The 25,615-nt window shown below is 32.8% G+C and overlaps 1 protein-coding gene and 1 long non-coding RNA gene across 2 annotated transcripts in view; one reads left to right on the top strand and one right to left on the bottom strand.

The window, feature by feature from the left end:
* Positions 1-21,471, bottom strand: part of LOC146998650 (uncharacterized) — a 123,192-nt gene extending 101,721 nt beyond the window's left edge. The window contains exon 1 of the long non-coding RNA XR_015039655.1: positions 21,419-21,471. This is a non-coding gene — a long non-coding RNA (uncharacterized LOC146998650). The remainder of the gene's footprint in view (positions 1-21,418) is intronic.
* On the top strand, positions 934-24,832 carry LOC118200670 (uncharacterized). The gene is made up of 2 exons (XM_035372629.2): positions 934-1,246; positions 23,775-24,832. The coding sequence occupies exons 1-2, from the start codon at positions 1,174-1,176 to the stop codon at positions 24,314-24,316; spliced, it is 615 nt and encodes a 204-aa protein (XP_035228520.1). The 5' UTR covers positions 934-1,173; the 3' UTR covers positions 24,317-24,832.
* The last annotated feature ends 783 nt before the right edge of the window (positions 24,833-25,615 follow it).

Genomic DNA, 25,615 nt, shown 5'->3' with positions numbered 1-25,615 from the left:
AAGGAAGGATATATATATAAAATACAGTAAATAATATCTAAAAATAAATAATATAATGCCGAAGAATAAATGGTGTACTTGAGGGATTTTTAGCTCAAAAGCCCTATTAATTTCGTTTTGGCATTTTACGTCTAAAACTTTAAATGTACGTTTCACTTTTCAATTGTTGCCACCAAATATTAGAGCCCTGTGTTATATTTTAAGAAATTAAATAATGAAGAATAAATGCATGCATGTTAAATGTATGCACGCACTGTGATAAAAATAACGGTATCTAGAGCCATCCAATTTTGAATAACGTACGTCTCCACCCAATTATGGACATCTAGAAGCTCTAATTTGGAATTTGGAATTTGTTTTATTATCGATATCATATTTTGTAACTCTTCAACGAGTTTTTGATTAAGAAACTCAGCGATTTCAAAGCGAGCAATGGCAAAACCGTACGAAAAAAAAAAAAAATTATTTCCAGCGAGCGAGACTGTGTACCGGTAATTCTAGAGACATGCTCATTTTAAAATTATGTTGCGATATTGCTGTTGAATTGAATTTTATGGTCCAAGTGAGAAAAACATAAATAAAGGTAACACACAAAAACGTTAAAAAAACGCCCTTTTGGACGTAATGTAAAATCTGAAAGCTTTCAGATCCCCCCCCCAAGTGAAAATTGATTCTTTAATGAATCAGTTAACCGAACCATAGTGATAATATTCAATGAGGATAATAGAAGCTCTGCAGCATTTTATTCTTTAAGGTTTACAAAGGGTTTTTATTATTATTACTGTTATTACTATTTCAAGGATATGCAAGAGGAGCGCCGGAAACCTGCTCCGCTCTGGCGCCAAAACATTTATCGGCGACCTTGTTCATTTCTATTGGAAACTCACTTCTACTAACAATACCGACACCCAGTTTTACTAAGCGCTTTTCTTTCAGATGGGAAGTTTATTAAAAAACCAGCTTAGACGCGCTTAATGAACACCTCCAGCTTGAAAACACGTGACTGATGACCTTGCACCGCGTGGGTCCACAGCGTCGCTCATCGGAACTCCGGCGTATCCGTAAACAGCAGAAAGCGAGGTGTGTAATATGCAGAACTAAGCTGGAACGCAGTAAATTGAGCTAAAAACCTGGGAAAATAAACAAAAATTAGCTGTGGAAAATCCAAATCCTATGAAAATGAAAGCGATTTTTGCATTTCTGTTACTAATTTTATCACGAGAGATCCTTGCTTTTCCTACTGAAGGTAAGCGATATTCTTATGTATAACAGATATAATAATTAACGTGTCTGAACATGCGTATGTTTTTCCAAGTTTAAAGAATCGGTAGGGACAAAAGTGACAAAGCCAATTTTGCGTTTTTGGCTGGTGTTAAAAATCATGGGATCATTTAGCATCCAATCTTTTGAATAGAATTTTCGTTGCAACACTTATTTTTTATTTGTAAAATGTTTTTATGAAAGATCTCAAGAAGAACGCTGTGTTATCAAATTGTGTATTAAATTTCCGTAACTTTTTAACGATTTCACCTACTGTTTTTGTTATAAATAAAGGACGTAAAATTATTTAAAAAGCATGACTTTTGAAAAAGTTCTGAAATGTAAAACTACTCTAAATTAAACATTAGACTGAAATTGGTATTAGAGAAAAATTTCTTTTGATTTCAAGGGAATTAGTAGCAGTGTTTTTTTAGCCCAAAGGGCGTTAGTCCAGAAGGGCTGTTAATTTCGTTTTGGCATTTTGCGCTGAAAACTTTTAAATATCCATTCCAATTTTCAAATTGTTGCCACCAAATATTATCGCCCTGTGTTACGTTTAAAGAAATTAAATTATGAAGAACCTGCATAAATATGTGAATTTTCTCGTATTGGAATAAAACAACGTTACCTAGAACCATCAAATAAGGTATTCCTCAACCGAATATGGATATCTGGAAGCCCTCATTTGGAATTTGTTTTATTATCGATTTCATATTTTATAACACGTAAACGAATTGTCGATTAGCAAACTTAACGATTTAAAAGCGAGCAATGGCAACACTGTACCGAAGGGAAAAAAAAAAAAAATTATTCCCAGCGCGCGAGACTGTGTATCGGAAATTGTAAAGATATGCTCATTTTAAAATTATTTTGCGATACTGCTGTTGAATTGAATTTTATGGTTTAAGTGGGAAGGACATGATATTTAATAAATAAAGGTAACACACAAAGCGTTAATGAAACGGCCCATTGTGGGGAATGTAAAATCTGAAAGCTTTCAGACTTTTTTAAAGTTTTTTTTTTCCCCCCAAGGGACTAAAATATTGATTTCGAGGGAAAAGTACTCGAAACCCTTTCAAACATAATAATTACAGATATACAAGATGATTGTTTCCAAGAAAAAAAAATTCTACTTACGTGTAAGAACGGTTTTGTTACACAGCAGTTGTTTAATGCACTGAAGTGTGCATTAAACACATGCATATATATAAATAATCAAAAATTATACTTTAGAATAAAACTAATTAAATACGTTTTATTTTAGCGCAAATTTAATGAAAAGTGATAAATTATATTGATGCAGTTTTAGATGTTCGACTACATGTGTTAGATGTATATGCTTTTCCAAAAGACATTTGACTTCGCCTCTATGCTCTAATCAATAACGAAATGTAATATTTAAAAAAAAGTCTTCACATATTTTAAACAAATATTTGATTTATATAATTTTATAAAAATATTATATATTAAATTTCGTAAACATAAATGAGCATAACTTTTTAAAAGTTTTGGAATACTGAAAGCAGTGTTACTTAAAAAAATTAGTTTGTTACCTCTTGCTTTGAACAGTTTGGATAATATTATTTTCAGCCTAAATTGCTGCTTTGTTTATTCTGCCGGTTTTTATTCATCGATGTTCTCGAATCAGTTCTAATTAAAATTATTTAGATTCTAAAGTATTCTTTCTGTGCTAACAAGGTTTACGTAAACTATCAGATACATTTAAGAGATTGTAGCCATATTTAGAATGCGTTTCCATCAAGTTTTTATTAGAAAATTTTAATATTTCTTGAGGACTATATCATGTATGATAACCGTTTGCATTGGTTTTAGTTTTTAATTTTATCAAATCTGCGTTCTCTTTTTGGAGATTTTTAATTTATTGGGATGTTTTTAAAAATGTTTTTATGTGTAATTTAGTAACATTTGCGGAATATCTTACATATAATGTATCTTCCTGCTGAACTATATTTTAAAGAAATTTGTTAAGTCAAGCACATAATATTAGGCATAAACAAGATATCTTGTTCAAGATCAGATCTTTGGAATAATCTATACTCTATAGTATTAAAATCTGTGCGCATCTATTTGTTTGTTTGTGTCTGGCATCATCTCCTCCGGAATGGCGGGGAGTTGAGTTTCAAGAGAGGTACCCTCTACATTCCAAAAATTCTTGGGAAGACATTTCGGCCATTCGCATCTACGTACGATATTAATCAGCCGAGATGTTAATTAAAAATTCTGAAAGTGCTAATTTTCGCTGTCATTTTTCCGAGTGACAATAGTCTCGTGAGCTCAAGATAGGTTCGAATAAATTAAGAAGTTCGCCAAGTAAATTATTCTTGGCGCAAACTCTAAAAAATGCGCCAAGATAAATTTTTGAGTTTATCCGTAAATTTCGCACCAAATTTTATAAAATTTAATCTTTAGGCATAATTTGAATCACAAAATCGAAATATGGAAAAAACTTGGCATGTCATTTCAGAAAAAGTCCGATTTTGTGTCAAAATATCTATATCAAAACAATGCTATATATAAATCTAATACATATCCTAAGTTGCGCTTTCGAGACATGAAAAACTCAAGTTGAATTTCGTCAATAGGCCTATTAGAACGGGATAATAAAACTGTTCCCCCTTTGGTTTTCGCAGTGTACCTCTACCTATGTCTATATCTGTGTTTATAAAAATAGATTTCTTTGACATATGTAACGATTTCAGGATCAATTAGTTTTAACGTGTTAGTGAAAACTAACGCATTATGATATATAATATTGGGTCATATAAAAAGCCTTCGCGCTTTTTTGCCACTGGATGGTATTGATGCCTATATACCCGATTGTCTCTAATGAACATGTGCTTAAAAGGTGACATTTAGCTTCCATTGTTCGTGAAGATAGTTTTCTAATTTGTTGCTCGTGTCAAAATTTGTATTGATTTGAAAATGAGTGAAATATCTGAAGAAATGCGGTATGTGATGCTTTTTTTACTATAAAAAAAATAACAACGCTTCAAAAAATATGCCGGAATATTTGTGAAGTGTACGGGGAGAATGCTCTGAGTGAGAGAAGGACTCAGCAGTGGTTTGCTTAATTCCATTCCTGAAGTTTCGATGTCGAGATTGGAAGGGAATTGTCCATTATGAACTGCTGCAACCTAGCGAAACCATCAATTCGGCCCTGCACGCGTCGACTTGGTTAAGTCACTTGTACAGGTCACTTGTCTGGTCGACTTGGTCACTTGGTTAAGTTTTTCGACGATAAACCACAGAAGTTTTATACCGATGGAATTATGCAGCTACCCGAAAAATGGCCAAAGGTCCTAGATAATAATGATCAATATGTAGTTGATTAAAATTGATTTTCAATTAAGAAAATTTTTGTTGAAAAATGTACCTAAAAAGCGCGGAGACTTTTTATATGACCCAAATACATAAAAATAAATTATCAGTTGGTTCTTTCTTATGCTGGTGCTGACATGGGATCGAAGACGTTTATTTCAAAATTTTTACCATTTTGATTGTTGAGAAGATCGTAAACTTTTGTCGATTTTTATTAGGGATTTAATATTCTAATTTTCAAATTACCACAGAGATTTAAAAGGATTTGAGATTCAAAATTCAAATCTTTGTCCTTTTTCGTCACTCGAACCGCTCATATCTTAACCCATAAAAATGTTAAACATTTTAATTCAAAACTTTGGAAAGATTAATTTTAGTGACCCTTATTAGAAGCATTGTTTAAAGAAAGAATGCGATTGCTGTTTATTTTAGTGGAACTGGATCTCCATTAACCGCCACCGGGCGGCCCTGTGTGCAATACTTTAAATTTTCTGTTCCTTTATAATGGTAATTTGAAAATTGTTTTGAAGTTTTATTACTACCAAAAGACGGAAAACGTCTTCCGTCGAAATTACTTTCAAGTTAAGAAGATCGTAATTGTTTTGGCTTATTTGATAACATAATGCACGCGAGGGATGTCAGCCTAAAGATAGGAATGTCTTCGTGAAAGCCTATATAAGGGAAAGTAATTCGTATCCACGCTATACATAGACAGAACTACGAAAACAAAAATGCTGGCTTAATATCGAACAAAAGCTTTCATGTTACAAGAAACAAATTATTTCACTAAATCATACATTATATGCCCAATGCATAAATATTTTCAGTTTTAAATTTTTATAAAAGTTCTTAACACAAATAAAAAATTACAAAAGATACATTTCAATGTATGTGTACTATATGGCAAAACCCACTAGTGTGCTTTGCCATAATTAAATATCTATCTGCCTAAAGGCCTAATAATTAAATATATATCTGCCTAAAGGCCTAATAATTAAATATCTATCTGCCATTTAGGGCTATCGGCCTAAAGGGAGGGATGCTTTCGTGGAGGACTTTCTAAGGCTCGTAAAGACACGATAAACATGGGGAAAACCACGAAAATAAGGTCGGAAGGAAGAATTTTTCTTTTTAATGCTCTTTTTCATTCCGGCGTGCAACTCTTATCTGCGTTTTGTTACTCACTTAAATTTTCATTTTACTAACCATTGACTGTGTGCCAACCTTCTGAAAGAATAATCAACTGACTATAAAACTTAGAAAGAGAAACGAAAGAACGAAAAGAAAAAAAAAAAAAAAAAAAAAAACGAAACTCTAAGTTTAAAGAAAGAAATCCGGGAAAAAAAGAACTCCTTTTTAACGCTGACATAATACCTTACGTAGGTTTTTGAGGTGAACGTAGGTAGATAGGACATTTCTTCAAAATACGCCTAGTTTTTATAATTAAAATTATCCGTGTCTATTCATGGTGTGTGAAATATGCATACAAGCGATTAAATGTTTGTTTTTATTAATTTAGATATGGATAAAATTTTGATTAAAAAATGTATAGTTATGAAGCGTGGGAAAATGACAGGGCAAAACACTTATCAGCATTCAAAATATATTCCGACAAAAGCGAGGTGTGGGGGAAGGTCGGAAAGAAATATGTGTATGTGTGTGTGTGTATTTAATTATGGCAAAGCACACTATTGCTAGTGTGCTTTGCCATAATTATATATACTATATGGCAAAACCCACTAGTGTGCTTTGCCATAATTAAATATCTATCTGCCTAAAGGCCTAATAATTAAATATATATCTGCCTAAAGGCCTAATAATTAAATATCTATCTGCCATTTAGGGCTATCGGCCTAAAGGGAGGGATGCTTTCGTGGAGGACTTTCTAAGGCTCGTAAAGACACGATAAACATGGGGAAAACCACGAAAATAAGGTCGGAAGGAAGAATTTTTCTTTTTAATGCTCTTTTTCATTCCGGCGTGCAACTCTTATCTGCGTTTTGTTACTCACTTAAATTTTCATTTTACTAACCATTGACTGTGTGCCAACCTTCTGAAAGAATAATCAACTGACTGATTAATTGATTTTTAGCCCGAAAGGAGGGTAGCCCAGAAGAGCTATTAAATAGCCCTTCTAGGCTATGTCTGTATGTCTCAAAATGACATTTTATGGCGTTTCACTATAAACGGTGAATCACTTTTTAAAAAATGGCCACCAAATATTATTGTCCTGTATTATATTTAAAGAAATTAAGTAGTGAAGAATCTGCATGGATGTATCGGTATTTCTCGCACAATAAAAAATAGACGGTACCTAGAGCACTCAAATTTTGAATAACGTAATCCTCCATCCGAATATGGGCACCCGAAAATCCGAATTTTGAATTTCGAATTTGTTTTATTATATATTTCATATTTTATAAAACTTAAGCGAATTTCTATTTAACAAACTCAATGATTTTAGAGCCAGCAATGGCAACACTGTACAAAAGAAGAAAAAAAAAAAAAGAAAAAAAAAAAAAAACATTTTTATCTCTATCGCGTGAGACTGCCTATTAGAAATTCTAAAAGATGCTGTTTTTAAATATTTTGTGGTATTGATGATGAATTGAATTTTTTGTGGATCGCGTGTGGTAAGTAATCATGGAACGTGTATGGGTCCAACAGGACGGATCTCTCCATTTTATGTTGATCGTGTGTGGTAAGTAATCGTGGATAGGGTGGGGATGCAACAGGACAGATAATCTGCATTTTCCTCTCCAGCACAGGATTTCCTTAATGAACAATTTCCAGGCCGCCGCATTTGACAGCTTCCTCATCGTCATTGACATATTCACACACGAACCTCGGGCCTTTCGACACCAGCCAATTTATCAGCAAATAGTCAAGTCACATATCTCCAATCATCCTCGGTACAGAGCAAAGGAGAATTGGGCAAAGTGGTGGGGAAGCCTTTTGAAATATAACTTCTCAAATTCTCCTCAACTTGCCAAAAAGGAAATGGAGACGCATACATCTATGTGTAACAGCTCAATGGAGTATATACAAATCCCCTATTCGGATACATAGTTAGTATATGTAAATATTGGATTACAGTATGTACTGAATAAATAAACTAAAATTGCGCTACATTTCTCTCTGAAACTCAGAGGGGAAAGGAACTTTCTGGACTCTGTGTAGAACAGAATGGCTTGCACGGAGTCAAAAGATTTAAATAAGAATAAAAGGATCTTTAGAATCCACACATCTGTTCGCTAAATTGTTAGCATTTCAGTTGCGGCCACTTATCATAAGATTAATCAAAAATATTTTATGCATCGCTGTTAACAGTGAGAATTTATTTCATATTTGTAAAGATAATAATAAAATGCGGAGAACATGTAAAGCTCTAACAATCTAAATACATATATGCAACTATTTTCATTAGCACATGCACTTAGTAGTTTTGAGAGTAGATATTGTGTAAATTAAAATCAAAATTTTTAACTGGAGAAATATTACTTGTTTCCAGTAACATGGATAGAATATCAAAATAAAATGGGATGCTTAAATTTCAGCTCTGAGCATTTACTTTTTAAAAAATTTCTTAATATCGAGCCAATATTTATTAATTAATCAGCAAAAGTGTAAAGACATGCACGAAATCGGAGTATAACAACCTAAAAGTGCATATTAATTTTGTCATTCCGTACAAGAGCTTAATATCCCTCATGATACGGCAGAGCCATCATGACGTGATTTACCAGGAGGTATCTTGCATAAACAAGACCAAATGTTCAACTTAAACTCTGTAAGATGTCTAATGTAACCAGCTACGAATTTCACAGAAACTAAATTAAACCGTTCCATGGTTATCATCATTTCCAAACAACATCATTTTCACCGTATTGCACATACACCAACATCCTTTCCACCCTATAGCAGTAATATACCAACATCAATTCCGCTCTATTGCCATACCAACATCATTTCTAGCCTATTCTACTTAGCAGTTAAGAGTTAAACGAAATATTCTTAGACACGGAATAATTTTTAGTAGATTACAAAAGGAAAGTTGTGGGGAAAAAAATCATGTTTTTCTGGCACCTGAAAACAAAGAGAATAAATCGGTAGAACTATAAGAACAGGAATTGGGAAGTAGTTTGTTTAATCGATGTACACTGCGAAAAAAAGAGTCAGTTCTATATCTCCTGTTCTACTGGGCCGATTGACGAAATTTTGCTTGAGTTTTTCATGTCTCGAAAGCGCGACTTAGGATATGTATTAGATTTATATATAGCATTGTTCTAATATAGGTATTTTGACACAAAATCGTACATTTTCTGAAATGGCATGTCAATTGTTTTACATATTTCGATTTTACGACTCAAATTATGCCAAACTGCCAACTTTTGCATAGTTGAGTTTGCGATTGCTGCTTATTATTATAAAAGCTTATATGCTAAAATATTATTATTATAAAAGAATGCGATGGCTGCTTTATATCTCCTTTTTTTATTAAACTTACTTGATTCCTTCTTTCAGAATTCGAAATTTAGGCTTAATCCAAATATAATTCGCACATTTTTTATGATTTATTTTTTAAATTTGTATTTTAAAATATTTTTTATAAATTTTTCGAAAACATTTTCGCAGTATAATCTATAAAAGTTTTAACATCATCTTATAGTAGTAGTATTTCTAGGCGCACCTGCAAAAAATTAGAGTTTCTTTGTTCAAAATTTTTGAAGATATACGTGAATTTACATATTGACGCGTTTTGAAAGTTGGCATATTTGTTATAAGTTATAATAATGCCAAATGTGGTTTACGCACTTTGTTAAAATTATCTGAAAGTATAAACGATGACTTTTTTTCGGCTCGTCTACAATGAGAAAAAGGAAAGGAAAATAGGTTCGCATAAATTAAGAAGTTCGCCAAGTAAATTATTTTTTAATGAAAAAAAAAATTTTAAATTTAAATTTAAAAAAATGCACCAAGATAAATTTTTGAATTTATGCATAAATTTCGCAGCAAATTTTACAAAATTTAATGTCTAGGCATAAATTGAGTCGTAGACTCGAAATATGGTAAAAAACTGGCATGTCATTTCAGAAAAAGTTCGATTTTGTGTCAGAATAACGATGCTAGAATAATGATATATATAACTCTAATATATATTCTAAGTCGCGCTTTCGAGACATGAAAAACGCAATTTGAATTTCTTCAGTCGACCCAGTAGAACGAGAGATATATAAATGTCTCCCCTTTATTTCCCCTCAGTGTACATCTTCCGTATATAACTGCATGAAGATTTGTGTAATGGCTAATGCTATGTAACTGCTGGAAGATTTGTGTAATGGCTACCCTCTAATGGCCTCCCTGTCTTGATTTAAAGCCATTAAAGCAGTGAGAACTGAATACTAGAGAGTGTGAGAGTTTCGTTTTTGAGTGAGAATCTGAGATATAATCAGCTAAGGTCAATGTCCTGAAGATTTTTAAAAGACCATCTTCTAAAATCTTATGCTTTTCTGCCAAGCTCCGATTTCTGAAGAACTTAATTTTAAATATCACTTAAATTTTATCAGGTATGAATGGAACGTGCTTGAGTTCAAATATTCTACATCCATCTTGAATCTCGGAACTGCCAACTTCTACAACATCTGTAATTCAATCTTCGCTACCGAACACTGTAATTCACCGCATGTGGTAAAGATGACAAGCGCTGAAGACCTGCAGTACAGAACAGGTCTTCTGAATCTTAGCACTTGACCTGTTTTGCTGAAAAGTTGTGCTAAAGGAAAATATCAACAAGCATTCTTTGCTTTTGTTAGTCATAATTTATGCAATTTAACGACATTGCTATTTAAATTTTCTATCTTTTCTATATTTTTTATAGTTTTTTAAGCGTTTCTGAAATGCTGTTTTCATTATATAATTCATTTTACTGTTTATTTTAATACTGTGTAAGTGTTACTTCTTTTGACAACAATCACTACGTTTTAGAAGCTATTTTTTTAATTACGATAAAACTAAAATTTGTTTACATAAAAAGTCATGTTGCTTTATGTTCCATTTACATACTGCAGCAATAAGTTAAACTTACACTGAAAAAAAATTCTAAAATTTTAACTCACATAAAAATTTTATTTTAGAATTTCATTTTTAAGAGGAAATAAATAAATTTTTGAAATAAAAAAAATTTGTGTTTATAAGATGAACTTGCTTATTATATAATCAAAAATAATATATTTACATTTGAGGTTTATTGAGCCGCTTGATTATTATTTAAAATTACAAATTGACTTACTTTATATCGGAGATTAGAGACTTAAATTACGATTTGTACCAGAATTTAACAGTAAGCCTGAACAAATTTCTTGAAAACTCTTTTAAAATGCTTATAAGAAATGCTTGAATGTTCTGTTTGACAAATTGTACTAAAGATGTTTTACAAAAGGTTCAGTTATTTCAGAAGCTCAATTTTTGTTTTCTTTTAAGTAAAGAGCAGATTCTACGCTTTTGATAATTTTTCTAGCGAAATCTTGCTGTTATTTTGAAAATTATTCAATCTTGTTTGCCATTAGGAGCATCCTTAACCGAGTCCCTACAGAAGTTTCAAACCATTACTTTATGTTATGTTATGATGTGCTACGCTGATACTGACTTACCTTCGCAAGCGTTGCTTACCACTAAAATCAAATCCTGGAAAACTCAAATCCGCGGGCATGATAATGTCTTGAAAACTGACCGAAGGGAAATGTCTAAAACCTGCTCTTAACAAATGAAAACGTAAGATTTTTAATTTACCATTCACGCTATTTATGTTTCATATTCAATAACTGCTTAACAGGCTGAGTGCTATAAAAGCAGTAAATCTTTTTCTTAGTGATTTATTAAATTTTTATTGACATTAGAAAATCCTCAGCAAAGTCTGTCCAAACATTTTGGAATGGTACATTGTAGAACCATTAAGTTTTCTGGAATGCTACATATTAGAACCATTAAGTAAAAAACGTGAAAAATGTGCAATGTCCTCGCCGGGACTCGCGAGCCCTGGACCTCTCGAACATGTCTCAAGTATGCTTCCATTCGGGCCACGAAGGCATGCGGAAAGGAGAGGAGAAAATATCTTATAACATTACGATACCATACACACCAATGTGTTGACAACTGCTTACACTGCGTAAAATATTGCCTACACTGGTGACAGTTAAACTCATAAATCACCAAGCGTCACCGGTGTCCTTCGGTTTAATTTTGATTGAGTAACTTAGCTTAATTTACTGCTCTATCCTGTAAAGTTCCGTACCCACTGGGGTTTATCTGAGCTAACAGAGACAACTGACGTAGCCGACCCATCTCCAAAAGCAGTTTTTTTCCATAGGAAGCAAGTTAAAAAATCTGAACTGCAGGCATAGTGGAGCAAGTCGACACATGGAACTGCTCAGATGAATCTCAGTGGGAACGGCCCTTAACAGTCTAACTGCTGATGACAGCCAACTCATAGTCCACCTCTAATTAACAATTTAAGAAGCACTGATGACTGTCAGCTTATCTTCAAATCTATCCAAATTTGTTGCGCTGTCTCACATGAATGATCATTAATCCACAGGACAATGATAACCGATGATCTTGATTATGTTATGGCTCCTTTTAAGAAGACACCACACACAAATTTAAATTTACCTAAAATCCTAACTGAACTAATACAAACACTGCGTTGTGATTTAACCGCTACAATCTCGTGTTGATAATTGGTGATGATCATGAGTAGTGATTAAATAAAACATACAATTGTTATTTCAAGAAATGCATGACATTTATTTATCAAAGACAGAGTACATCTAAATCATTTTAACCATATTGAAAATCTTCTGCATATAAAAAAACATTTCTCCTGGGAGAAGTCAAAAACAAACATAGGATATATCTAAATTTGATTGCACCTTTTAATCTCTGTTTAGTTTAACATTTTCACCGAAATCTATTATTCTTTCTTAATCAAATACTCAAATTATCTACATAAAAGGTATTTTATGAAGGCTTTTGTAGAACCAAATATTTATACAATATATTGCACATAAAAAAATGAAACAAGAAAATATAGCATTAACAAGACTCCTCGAAGGATCATCTATACTCAGCTTAATTCATACAAGAGGTATTCGGTTAATTTACAACTATTGCTCTAATTTATTTCTTCAATAAATATTACTTTACAGCTGGTACGAGAAGGTATTCTCAAATCTAGGAGCATTAACTATAAAATAACTTTAACAAGATATTTTTCTTTCCTTCAGTTACAGTTAACTTCAAATTTCCCTAACATTTCTTTAGTTGTAATTAACTTAAAATTTCCTTAGCATCATTTCATTTGCAGTACCACTTAACAGATCATATCAAATCGAAAAAAAAAAAAAAAAAAAACCATTCTCTTAATTTTCTTAACTTGGTGAAGAATAAATTTTAATTTCTTACATTTTAGAAGCTTAACTAACCAGAAAATTTACATGATATAACGAAAAAAAGTTAACTTATCTTAAGAAAAAATGCGGAAACTCAGAACATTTCATAGAAGCCCTCTGCATCCTAAGATGAGTCGCCGCCCTCAGAGCACCCAGAATGGAAAAAACGGATCAGACGGTGCGGAATAAAGATTTTTTTCTCTGTTAATCCCTCCTTCGCTGGAATAGATGGTAATAGAAGGCGAAAACATCCAGAAAAAGAGCATCAAGTTCGCGGTCGCAGGAATGTAAAAATAATCGTCGGATGGAGTTGATTCAACGATCTTGAAGTTCATCAGTCTCAGGGTTAGATGTAAAAATGAAGGTGAAAACATCCCGAAGAAGAGTAACAAGTTCGCTGTAGGCGGAATATGAAGTAATCTTCGGATGGAGTTGATTGTACGATCTTCAAGTTCATCCGTCTCAGGGTTAGATGGAAAAGGGAAGGAGAAAACATGACTTCTGTGGAGCGCAGACTCCTATGCATTATGCCTTTATAGGTATATATATAGATGAAACCTTCCTGAATACGTTTAACGGGCAAACTAGCCCTGGCAATACCATAAAGACTCATTTCCGCTTCCCATGGTCGAAGCTAAACTCACATTTTTCTTAGTCCTGAGACCAGAGTGTGAAGAAGGAAAAAAGTGACCTTCACCAAAGAATCTTAGAGATTCTTTGCCTTCACCCTGAAATCATCCCGTTTTGTTAAGCAAGGTTATCACCGACGCCAATACACGCTCAAAATTGTGACAAAACCAGTTTTTACAACCACCGCCTCACACTATGTAAAATTTCTCCTTTTCCTAGGCGTTGAACTGAGCACAAATTTAAACATCGCCAAACTAATGCCGAGCTGGAACATCTGCGAAGGCCGAGCTGGCAACCATAAACTTACCCCACCAGAAATCCCCTAACTGCGTATGCCAGAGAGCTAGAAATCTTGTTAAGAACCAGGGCTAAAGAAAAAGAAAGGCTAGGTAATCCGTTTGAGGGGGAACGATGCCGACACGAACCCAGTTGGGGAGCAATGTGACGTCACTGAGTTCGTCGCCTCGTCTACTGACCAGAGCTTCACAGTGCGAAAGCTTAAATCTTTACTTCTTATTTCTTTGAAAGAGGTTTCTTTGACTTGAAAATTATAGCTGAGGATATTTTTAAAATGAATTAGTGTTTGTAACGGGAAATTATTCAAAAAAAAAATGGAGCCCTGTGCCGTTGCTACCTGCGGTAATGCGTACCATAATACGAAACAAACAAACGTGATATTTCAACAATTTCCGTACAGAAACCTTCAGTAGACGAAAGAATGGCAGCATAGCAAGCATACGTTTTTCTGTTTTTATTTTTATTATTATTATTATTTTAAGCTCAAAGGGCTATTAATTTCGTTTTGGCATTCTGTGTTGAATCACTATAAACGCGGTATCACTTTTCAAATTATTGCCAGCAAATGTTAGAGCCCTGCATTATATTTAAAGAAATTAAATAATGAAGAATTTGCATAAATGTATATATGTTTCTCACATTGTGATAAAATGATAGTACCTAGAGACATCACATTTTGAATAACGTAATCCTCCACCGAATATGGGCATCTGTAAGCCCTAATTTGGAATTTGTTTATTATCGATTTCATATTTTGTAACACTTTAATGAATTTTTGATTAACAAACTCAACGATTTCCATGCGAGCAGTGGCAATACTGTATCCCCCCCAAAAAAAATTATCTCCAGCGAGCGAGAATATGAATCGGAAATTCTAAAGAGATGCTCATTTTTAAAATCCTTTTGCGATATTTCTGTTGAATTGAATTTTATGGTTTAAGTGCAAAGGTGTGGGTGCAGTATTTAATCAGTTCATCATATCAATGTTCAGTTTTCTTACTGAGTTGGCTTTACAAAATGTTTTGGCCTTTTTATTATTAACGTTTTGATGTTTACTTTATTTATCAAACATCCCTTTCTTGGCGCCTCCTACACATAAAATTCGATTCAACAACAAAATCTCAAAATATTTAAAAACATTTTTCTTTAAAATTTCCGACAGACAGTCTCGCGCGCTGGAGATAAAAATGGTTTTTTCCGTACAGTGTTGCCACTGCTTGCTTTGTGATCGTTGAGCTTGTTATTTAAAAATTCATTAAACTTTTTACAAAATATGAAATAGATAATAAAACAAATACGATATTCAAAATTCGAGCTTCCAGGTGGCCATGTTCAGGTGGAGGATTATGTTGATGTACGTGTGAGTAACACGTGCATACGAAAATATCCCTAACATTAACTAGGAAAGCCGAAATCTTAGTTAAGATAGACATGTTACAATTAATAATCAAATTTAATAAGGAAAAGTAACAGTTGCCGGGTACATTATAACGGCTTAAGAAATTCAGAGCACAGTACAGATGCGAGTACACAAGTTCACATATCTCGGCGAAGCAGAGACGCACACATTTGTTGAAGTAGTTCCACTTGACTGCCGGGGAAAATTCTTCTCTCCCCGTCAGCCTGTAGGTTTGCCAAACGGGTTTACTGTTTCGCCAATTGGCGCTTTTCTGTACAGTTTTTAAGTCCGTATCGCCTGTTTGGCGCTGCCGCTGCAATGTTATTCAAAATTTGGTGGCTCTATGTATAGTTGTTTTTTCACAGTTAGAGAAACATGTATACATTCATGTTTCTTCATTAAATAATGAAGAATATACATTCATGCAGATTCTTCATTATTTAATTTCTTTAAATATAGTACAGTGTGATAATATTTGGTGGCAACAATTTGAAACGCATACGCCGTTTACAGTGATTCAACTCAAAATGCCGTATCGAGACTAATATCCCATTCGAGAATAACATCCCTTTCGGGCCTAAAAATTAATCAAGGAAATGGAAAATTATGGAAAATGAAAATTTATGTTTTAACCATATATACCGAAATACAAATAACTGCATTAGTGAAACAAAAGCGAATTAAATTGTTTCCAAATGGCATTTCAGAAAGCATTGTAATCAAATGATTATGCGTAAAATGATTGGTAGATATCAGCAATTTTCCTTGAAAAGCCTCCCCGAAGGTTGAAGAAAATTCTTCAAAATGTATGGGAGCAATTGAAAATCATATTTCTAAACTTAAAAAACGTCTTTCGTCCCTCAATAAGAACACGATTCGTTTATTTTGCTGATTATGAACAGTCGTAAGAGTTTGACACTTAAATTGGAACGCATCCCTTGTGTCGGCAAGAAAAGTTAACCATCAAATAGGTAAATGGAAATAAATCATGTAAACTAATTAATTTTATTGTATTAAAATAAGATTTTATTATTTGGTTTATTATTCATAATGTGTTATGTGATTTATTTTATGCGTTTTTGGTTATTTATGAAACTATTCAAAACAAATCATGAAATTCTGCATAGAGATAAATTAGCATTAGAATACATGCTTTTAAAATATAAGACTACACTATTCATAAGAACGTATATAAATGTAAATTTAAAATATTTTTATTAATTTATGAGTAATGGACACTGCATAGTAATCCTGATGATCAATAATAATGTTTTCATAATAGTCATTGTCAAGACTTACAAAAACCTAATTATCTCATTTCCAGTGCTAGTTGAAAGACAAAATTAAATGAAGTGAAATTTGTTTGGATTTAATATATTATGAAATTTGTTGTTAGCATTCATTAGCTTTTAATCAGATGAGTTTGTAAGGACGTATTCTGAAAATACGTTTGCATGATTTAATTTGATATTTCTATAACCCAACTTGTGATATTTTAACTCAAAAAGAATTATTCGTAAATATAGAAATTTGTCAATGTTTTTTATCGATAAGTTACTATTTACATGCATTTCAAAAAATATTGTAGAAAAAAATTAACCATATTTAATGTATATTCGACTTTAAATATTAGTTTAAGGCTTATATTTTACGCGTACTATAGTTTAATTAAATCGACCATAGCTACATTACTAGGTCAGCTATATATCCATACACATTGTAATTTCATTAGATAAAATCTCTTCCTCATATTATTTACCGAACAGTTGTTCAAAAACTTTTGATTTTCAAGCAAATACTCATGAAACAGAAGGTGGTATAAGGCACTCTCAAAGCAGCAAGCGAACCCACCTACGTCATCACTCTCTTCTTCCGGTTTCAGCGGCGAGGAGCTGATGAGCCAGCCCTTTAGCCCTGGTTAAGAACAGCGTTTTTACTATTTCATCCCCCATTACTTTCCACACAATGAAAAATGGAAATTTCAGTTAAATAATTTATTGTATCTTAAAATCTGTTAAGGCTAGAATCTTGAAAGTGATCTTAAATTAAAGAGCTAATTTTTCTGCTTCTGGTGGTATAAATTAAGAATGAGTAAACTAAATCAAGTAATATAAAATCAAGATTATTACGTAGAAAAGCACCTGATTTCATTGTGTGTGTTTCAGCGCATTTACAAGTTACGAGTGAAAAGAACGTATCAATTCTTTCGTACAAAACCCCAATTAAAAATTAAACAAATCAGCACAGATATTAAATAAAATACAAGTTGTGTAACATAAATTTAGGAAATTAATAAATTAATTTTCATTAAGTAATAATTTAAATAATTAAGTGAATTTGCTACACAACAATTAGATATGACGTAAAAATCGTGAGTAAACAGAAATTTTAATTAAGAAGACAACAAATTCGTGATAAACCGCGCTACAGTGAAAGTTAGCAAAAACCAAGAACGAGATAAACAAACTATCACCGTCAGTGAATTCATTTGGCGGAGAAAAAAAAAAAAAAAAAAACATTTAGGACATGGTAATTTTTCCATCCTGTACTATTTAGATAAAGCAAATTCTAATCACTCCTATCCCTTCTGCCCAAAACAAAATGTTAAATGTTTTAATCAAAAACTTAAAACTTTCGAAAGATTACTTTTATTGACTTTCAATAGGAGCATTCTTTAAAACAAAGGGGTAGTTGAAAGTTTAGTAGACCTGAATCACCAATATCACCTTGTGGAGGCCCTAAGTATAATAATTTTTTAGAGAAAAAGTAATATTACCATTTTTAAGGTTTATCTATATTAAAACTTGACATAATTTTCTTCCCTTTACACTTGCTTTGATTTAAAAAGACTCAGAAAAAATGTAATGTTTTTTCAAATATTTTTATCAAATTGTACTGGGTATAGGAACACAAATTTCAGAACATTTAATTATGAACTTCATTTGGTAAATCTATTTGTACTGCCTTCAATACAGGGGTATTTTTAAAAATCTCATTTTTAAATTTGTTTTTCATTAAACATAGCTTTCAAATTTTGCTTTAATTAAAAAAAATTAACGTAAATTAAAAGCTTTTTTTCTTTCCTTATTCTTATATGAAGGAGATCTGAGAACCTTTTTTCAATTCGAAAATTTAGAATTCGTCCCTACTCTAATACTTGGTATTTATGAGTCTAAATTTTAGCTTTTCTTGTAAAAGATACTAGCTCTGTAAATGCTGCGATGTACTATACTATCGATCCTCTTTATCATTCTTATTTGATAGCGACAGCTGAAGTAAATTATACTAATAATTTATTACACAAAATGTTTTAAAAATAAATGAATATTTAGAATGTGAAAATACGTCATACTTCCACCCATCCTACAGCCCTGGGTCCTGCGCCAGAAATATTCTAAAGGTGATAAGCATGATTCACAGCTGTTCTCAGTGTCAGTACGCTCATAAATATCTTCTTTTAGCGCGCGTTTTACACGTACATATAGCTCAGTAAGAATTGAAGTTTCTATATTATATATTGCGTTTTTGATTCGATATAAGCTGGTAATCGAGCTTAGTGTATGTATTGTACACATATAATTGTAGTTAACAGGCCTATACAATTGAGTAAGTTGCATTAAATAGTCATGCATTTAGCACATTAGGTTACATCGGAATTATTAATAAATGAATAAAAAATAATTACTAATAATAAATAATAATAGGTAATAAATTTTTATGTTTCTCACTAATTCTTAAACTAAATTTCTGTCATGTTAGATATTTTTGAAGTTTAGTTATTGGAAGAAATAAACGCATTTTCAGCATTAATTTATTTACTTATTTTTTTTTTAAATCAACGGAGAATATAAAAATGATAAAGCTGAACTTGGTTACCAGAACTTGGAATATAATTGATAACTGATGACCAGGAAAAATTCGTACTTTGTTCAATTTACTCATACACTTGTAATGTTGCGCGGCCCCAACCTGCACGCAACAATAGTGGTGACTGCTAAGAACTAGAAAGTACACAAAGTCTTGAGAAGGGTTTAAATCCCTTTTTATTCAACTTTAGAAATTACAGATGCGTGCTCTTGACGCTCACAAACTACGCCGACCCGGCGGTAAAATAAAAATAAGAAATTAAAAATGAATAATAACAAGTGACTACCTACGAGGCTCTCTAAACGTAACTAACCTAACCGCGTTCTAAGATACCGCTGATAATTCAGCAAACTTCTGAATATTAAGTTTAAAGATTCAACTCTCTGCCGAGGCAAGCACACAGGCCGAAACGCGTGGTTCTTCAATTTCTACCTAGCCACCTCCACGCTCGTGAAGCAAGAAAGCACACTTTCGAACTCGTTTCCATTCTATTTAACTCAAAATACTTCCGATGACAATTTGAATACTTTGCGCGTTCTACGAAAATTTACATACTCTGGCATTGGCAATTCCAGGGGAAAGTAAGGCTTGGCAGGAAAGATAGTTTAAACTTAAAATAAATGTTAGTTAAAATAAATATAAACCCTACACACTAAAGAAAATTGAATTCATCAAATCCAGCGAGTAATAATTATAACGGGAAACTTTTCTATAACCATGGTGGCACTCCTTGAGTTTGATCTATATCTAAATCCAAAATGTCTAGACATCTAGACTCAAAACTGAGGATACATTGGATAGACAAATAACACTGTACTTTTGAGTACTAATATTGAACTAATATTGAAATTTATAAAAACAGTAACGGAACAACCTTGAGTTTGGCGTAGATTTAGATCAAGTAAGTTGGCTCTCGGTCCCGTCCCTAGTCACTGTTTACATGTTGGAGAAGGGGGAAAAGAACGTAAGGAGTGAGTGTATTCTTTCAAGCGTGTATTCTCCTGTTGTAACTGGTAGCACGTTCAGATAGTTCTCCAAACTGATTTCAAAATCAACATCAACCCAAATTTGCTTTTTAAAATCTGTTATTAATAAATTGAATCTTTGGTTGCAAGGCAAAAATGTAACTGTATTTAAAGTTCAAGGAACGATAAGAGCTGCAATAAAACATACATCAATGTGTCGACCCTTAATGTGGAAGCAGGAAATTATAATACTTTTACGACGCTAACAGAAGTGCAAAAAGAATACAACATCAGTTCTATGCATGATGAAACTTCAGGTGCTGTTAAAGAACATCTAAGAGGATTGCATACAAATCTTAAAGAATATTGTTCTCTAATTCATAATAGCAAAGTATAAATAATAAAATCTTTCGCAATTAATATAGAATTAGGGATGGAATTATTGGATTCATGTATATAATCCATAATTAAAATATTTTGTGATACAGTGCTTAAAGATAGCTTCAGCAAAATACCACTGGTAGAGTTTCGGATATTCTATCGTCAAGAGTATCCATTTTTGGTACAAAAGGCAGTTAACCTTATAATGCCTTTTGGTTCCACTTACAAATGTGAAACAGTCTTCTCGCCAGTTATTTTTCTAAAAAAATAAATACAGAAACCGACTTTAAACCAGGTCAAACCAGATTTAGGAACAACCTGTTCGGGAAATTTTCTCTAGGCCTTCTAAATTAATGAGACACAGCATCATAGTTCCCATTAAACTATATTTTGTTTTACTTTTTTATATGTATTCTTGTTACTTTCACGATAAAGGAAAAATATTTGAAAATTAGAATTAATTCAATTTTTCAATAAGCCATAAACATTTTTACCGGGTCACGAAAAAATTTTTTGGAGTGTTACAACCTTCACACCTAAACGGCTGAAGCAGTTTGTTGACCAATGATCATGAAAAGTATAAAGAAAGTTCTCGAAGTAAGTAATGATAAATAGGGAATGTTTGAAAGCTGCATTCAAAATGGTAAAGATATATATAAAACATAATAATTATATATTTGTATAGATATATATAAAACATAAACTTAAAAAATAAAAATATGTCCTCCTCCCAAAATAAAACATAATAATTAAAAATAATTAAAATAATATAAAAAATGACGCAGTTGACATACATCCGACAAATGCAATAAATTTCAAACACTTATATATACCTGTCACTTGAATTTCATTTTTTCTTCCGAATTTTCAGCTTTGGAGCATACCTGGAAAAAAAAAAGGATCACTTAGCGTTAACTCTTCTTCAACTTCAAATGAACTTTCTTTAGTTTCATGCTTGTCGTGTGTGAGACATATGCTTCTGTCTGCTTTTCCTGTCAAGATAAGGGATAATTTCCACGTAGTTTGAAACTCACAGTTTTTAGTCACAACAGGGCGGAACATACATAACGTAAGAAAATTTATATGTATAACTCGCGTGAAAAACTAAGGAAGCTTTGTTTTAAACCTAAAAAGCTATATTTTGAGCCTGATATGTGAAGGGACACTTTCTGTTCGAGCAGATTGCGAAAACAAGACATAGGAAGCAGAGATTCTTAAAGCTCGTTTCGGCTGTACTTTCGAGACAAAAGAATCGTTTGAGAAACGTGCGGTCGCCAGACGTCTTTTGCTGTGATGACAATACTAATCCGATAGTGTCTTTTTTAAAAATGAAAATATCCAAGGTTCATTCGCCAACTTACTGCCGATGGACTATACCAACTGAGAAAAAAAAATAAATAAAAAAAATAAAGGAGATTTTATCGAGGTAGGAAAACATGTTGGAGACAGCTGTGCATGTAAAATTCCAAAACTGTGTATGTGGAATATCTTTTTCTTCTGTGCATGTAATCTTGTGAAAGTGAATATGCACAAAAAGGCTTAAAGTCCTAACAAATGCCGGAGTAGAAAAGCTATTTTTCTGTGGATAGGATATGCCTAACTATGAACGATGTGTTCATAGGAGTTGAGACAGTGTAATTTCAAGGATAGCTTTATTTTTCAATCTAATAAATAGAATATGCCTCAGAATACTCTCAAATACACCAAAAATACCCTAAAAAGTTTCAAAAATGCTATAAAACATTGAAAGAGGGAAATACCCAAAAAAATGCAAAAGTACCTGTCGTCAAGATCCGGATTTTGTTATTAACATTGATTCAGATTACGGCAGTGTATGATAATTTTAACGACTGTCTTTTTGCCTCAAAATTTTTTTATAAAAATGTTGGGGTTAGTATTGTATACGCAAATACATAGTGTATATTTGGTTTTAAGATTAATTACTGTGCACGTAATAAATAAAAATATTTAACCTAAAAAACAATGCAGTTTACGTATCAGGTAAGAAATAAAAATTGTATAGCATTTACATTGGAAATAATTATATCTATTTATTTTAAATAAAGGGCGAAAAGCAATGAATAGTTTTTAATAATTACATCAAAGAAATTTACAATTTATAAAAAGAATGTAATTTTTTTTTTTAAATGAAGATTTCTTCTTAAACTGCAAAGAGAAATCTGAAACTCTATAAAAACTAAAAACTATAGTTAACTTTATTTCACAAGTTTATCACTCACTTCCCTTCTAATCATCCCTGATTAGTGTTAAATTATCTCTGTCTCGTTTAGAGCTTTAAATGTATAGACATAGTTTTAAATTAATGATCTCTTAACACAGTGTTAAGCGTAACTTTGAGCGTGGCTTCGATATTGCTGTCTTTAGTCTAGCCAGCACCGAGCGAGCAGCGATGGGAACGAATAGGAGACAATTTTTTTCATCACCTTTTTTTTTTTTTTTTTTTTTTTTTTGAACTGGAACAAAGGAGCAGCCAATTCGCACGTATACGAAGGCAAAAAGGCGAGCTTCAAAAGACGATTAGTTAGAAAAAAGCCACGGAAGTGTAGAGATGATTTGAGAATAGAAACTTTTGGTTTGTTTTTTAAAGTAATTATTGCCCATAAGATTTGAAAGTGCTGGAAGAAGGAGATATTGATATGTCAAGTGAATTACTTTTATCACCCAAACGTCGACATCGTCGAGTTTTACGATTATCATCTTTGGAAGATAATAATTCATTAGACCAGGCAATAGAACTCGACAATGACAGCTGTGGCGTAAGTGCTAAATGAAGCCAGTAACCAAAATGAATGATTTGATCCAAAAGGCAATCAGCCTAATATTGTGCCTTTTACTAGTGCCTGCCATGCGAAAAAAATCTAATAAAAATAAATATTTTCTTATAAATTAAACTAGTGAATGACGCCAGGCAAACCGAAACTTCACTGTCCGTCTCCAGGGAACGACGCTGCGCTCAAGGTGTTAATGAATTACATTTTTTATATTGTAGATTCCTGTTATATTTTTTTATATTGTAGTGTTATGAGATGAGAAGGGTTTATAGGAAATTCAAGCTGATTAATGGCAAATTGAATTTCTTATGTCCTATTGCAAATGTATTTTACAATAAACTAAGACTATTAAATTCAAACTGAAATAAATAAACTTACGTTGTGGTTTGTTTTTCAGGCAATGCAGAGAAAGACATGGTAGCCAAGGGAAAGATATCTTATGCCAAAAGCTCTGCAGATATCCCAGCTAAGATAAATGTGGAAGAAGAATCTACAGAGCTAACAGTTGAAGATGTTACAGCTATATCAGATTCTACAAAGGTAAAGACACCTGACGTTACAGATATCTCAGATTCTGCGAAACGAAAAGCTGTTCTTGATGAACACGTCACAAATGCACCAGAATCTTCACTTCATGGCAGCTCTACAGAAAGTCCTGTTTCCCAGAAACCGTCTAATATCTCTGAAGGGACGAAGAGGATTTTGGACATTTTGAAGAAACGAGAGAAAGAGGACGGTTCGAACTTGCACATCAAAATCATCATTGGAGTGGTAGTAGTTTGCATTCTCATATTAGCTTCCATTTTCTTTGGCATAAAATGCCGCAAGAAAAGGGAAAGTCCTTTAAAGACGGATCCTGAAGAAAGTGTGCCTTCTCTACAAAAGGACCAAATGCAAAATGAAAATGGAAATACAGCGCTAACGCAGAGTAGCGTCTGAAAGTATACGGAGAGGATTTCTATAGTGGAAGTGTTTCGTAATAATTCAAGCTGCGGAGCTTACCTAAATGCGATTAAATGAAAAAATTGGTGTCACGCATAGTTCGTTGTTAGCGATTTCATGTTTTCTCATTTTTAATACATCTCAAAGAAACTGATACTTAATATATGAAGCTTAGGTAATGGCCTGGAGTAGATTCAACCTTTTCTGAAGAACAATGCGCGATAACTTTTCTAAAGGGCAACTGCTGATATATCAACCTTGAAAATTCAGATGTGATGCTTAACCTTTGAAGTTTTAATTTATAGAAAAGAAACTAGGATTCACATGATTTAAAGCAATGAAGAAAATATTAATTTTGCATGTTGTAACATTTCGTTTTTAAACGCGAACTATATTTAGGTACAGCGAAATAAAGAGTCAAGTGTTTTTATCACCTAAAAGCATTTTAGGTTGTCTGGAATAATCTGTTTTTGTAATTTTTAGGACTATTTCAAATAAATAAGCTGTTTTCGACCCTTTCTGTAGAAAAATAATTGCAGCCACAGCTAATAAAAAATTGTATTACACTCATGTCCATAAATTAAGGATAATGCAAAATCAGACAAAGGAAGAGTTAGAAGCAAAACAAATTTGACTTATTTGTAAAGCTTATTTGTTAAACAAAAGGTAAAGAGCAAAAAAAGATGCTATATGTTTTATATTATTAAAAAAATTAGCGATTTTTTCTCCCTGCAGCAAATTCCAAGAAAAAAAAAATTACAAAAAAAAAAAAAAAATTACAAAAAAAAAATATTACATGGTTGGCATGATTGTTAATACACTGTATGTCTCCCAGACGATGCAATACAGTCCGTACAACGCCTAGGTATGCTGAGTATCAAATTATTGATCTGATCTTGGGGGATATTACACCACTCAAAAAGCAATGCTCTCCGAAGTTCCGGTAGACATGTAGGAGGAGGTTGACGGGCTGCAACTCGTCGGCCAAGCATGTCCTACACGTGCTCTACTGGATTCAAGTCCGTTGAGAATGCTGGCCAGTCCATACGGGTGATATCCTCCGATTGAAGGCATTCGCTTACGATGATTGCACGGTGAGGACGGACGTTGTCATCCATAAACACAAATTGTGCGCCCATGGCGCCCCGAAACAAACGTACATGTTGTTCCAGAATGACGTCCCGATAGATTTGGCTTGTCATTGTTCCAATTTGAACATGCAGGTCAGTTCTGGAACCCAGAATAATTCCACCCCAAACGAGCACTCCTGCACCACCGTAACGGTGTCGTTCAATG

This window comes from Stegodyphus dumicola, chromosome 2, assembly GCF_044657685.1.
Source record: "Stegodyphus dumicola isolate Sdum_Otavi_A_Nest chromosome 2, ASM4465768v1".
In the NCBI taxonomy this organism is placed as follows: domain Eukaryota; kingdom Metazoa; phylum Arthropoda; class Arachnida; order Araneae; family Eresidae; genus Stegodyphus; species Stegodyphus dumicola.
The sequence above is the reverse complement of the archived record's forward strand: the minus strand, read 5'-3'. Positions and strand labels throughout refer to the sequence as shown.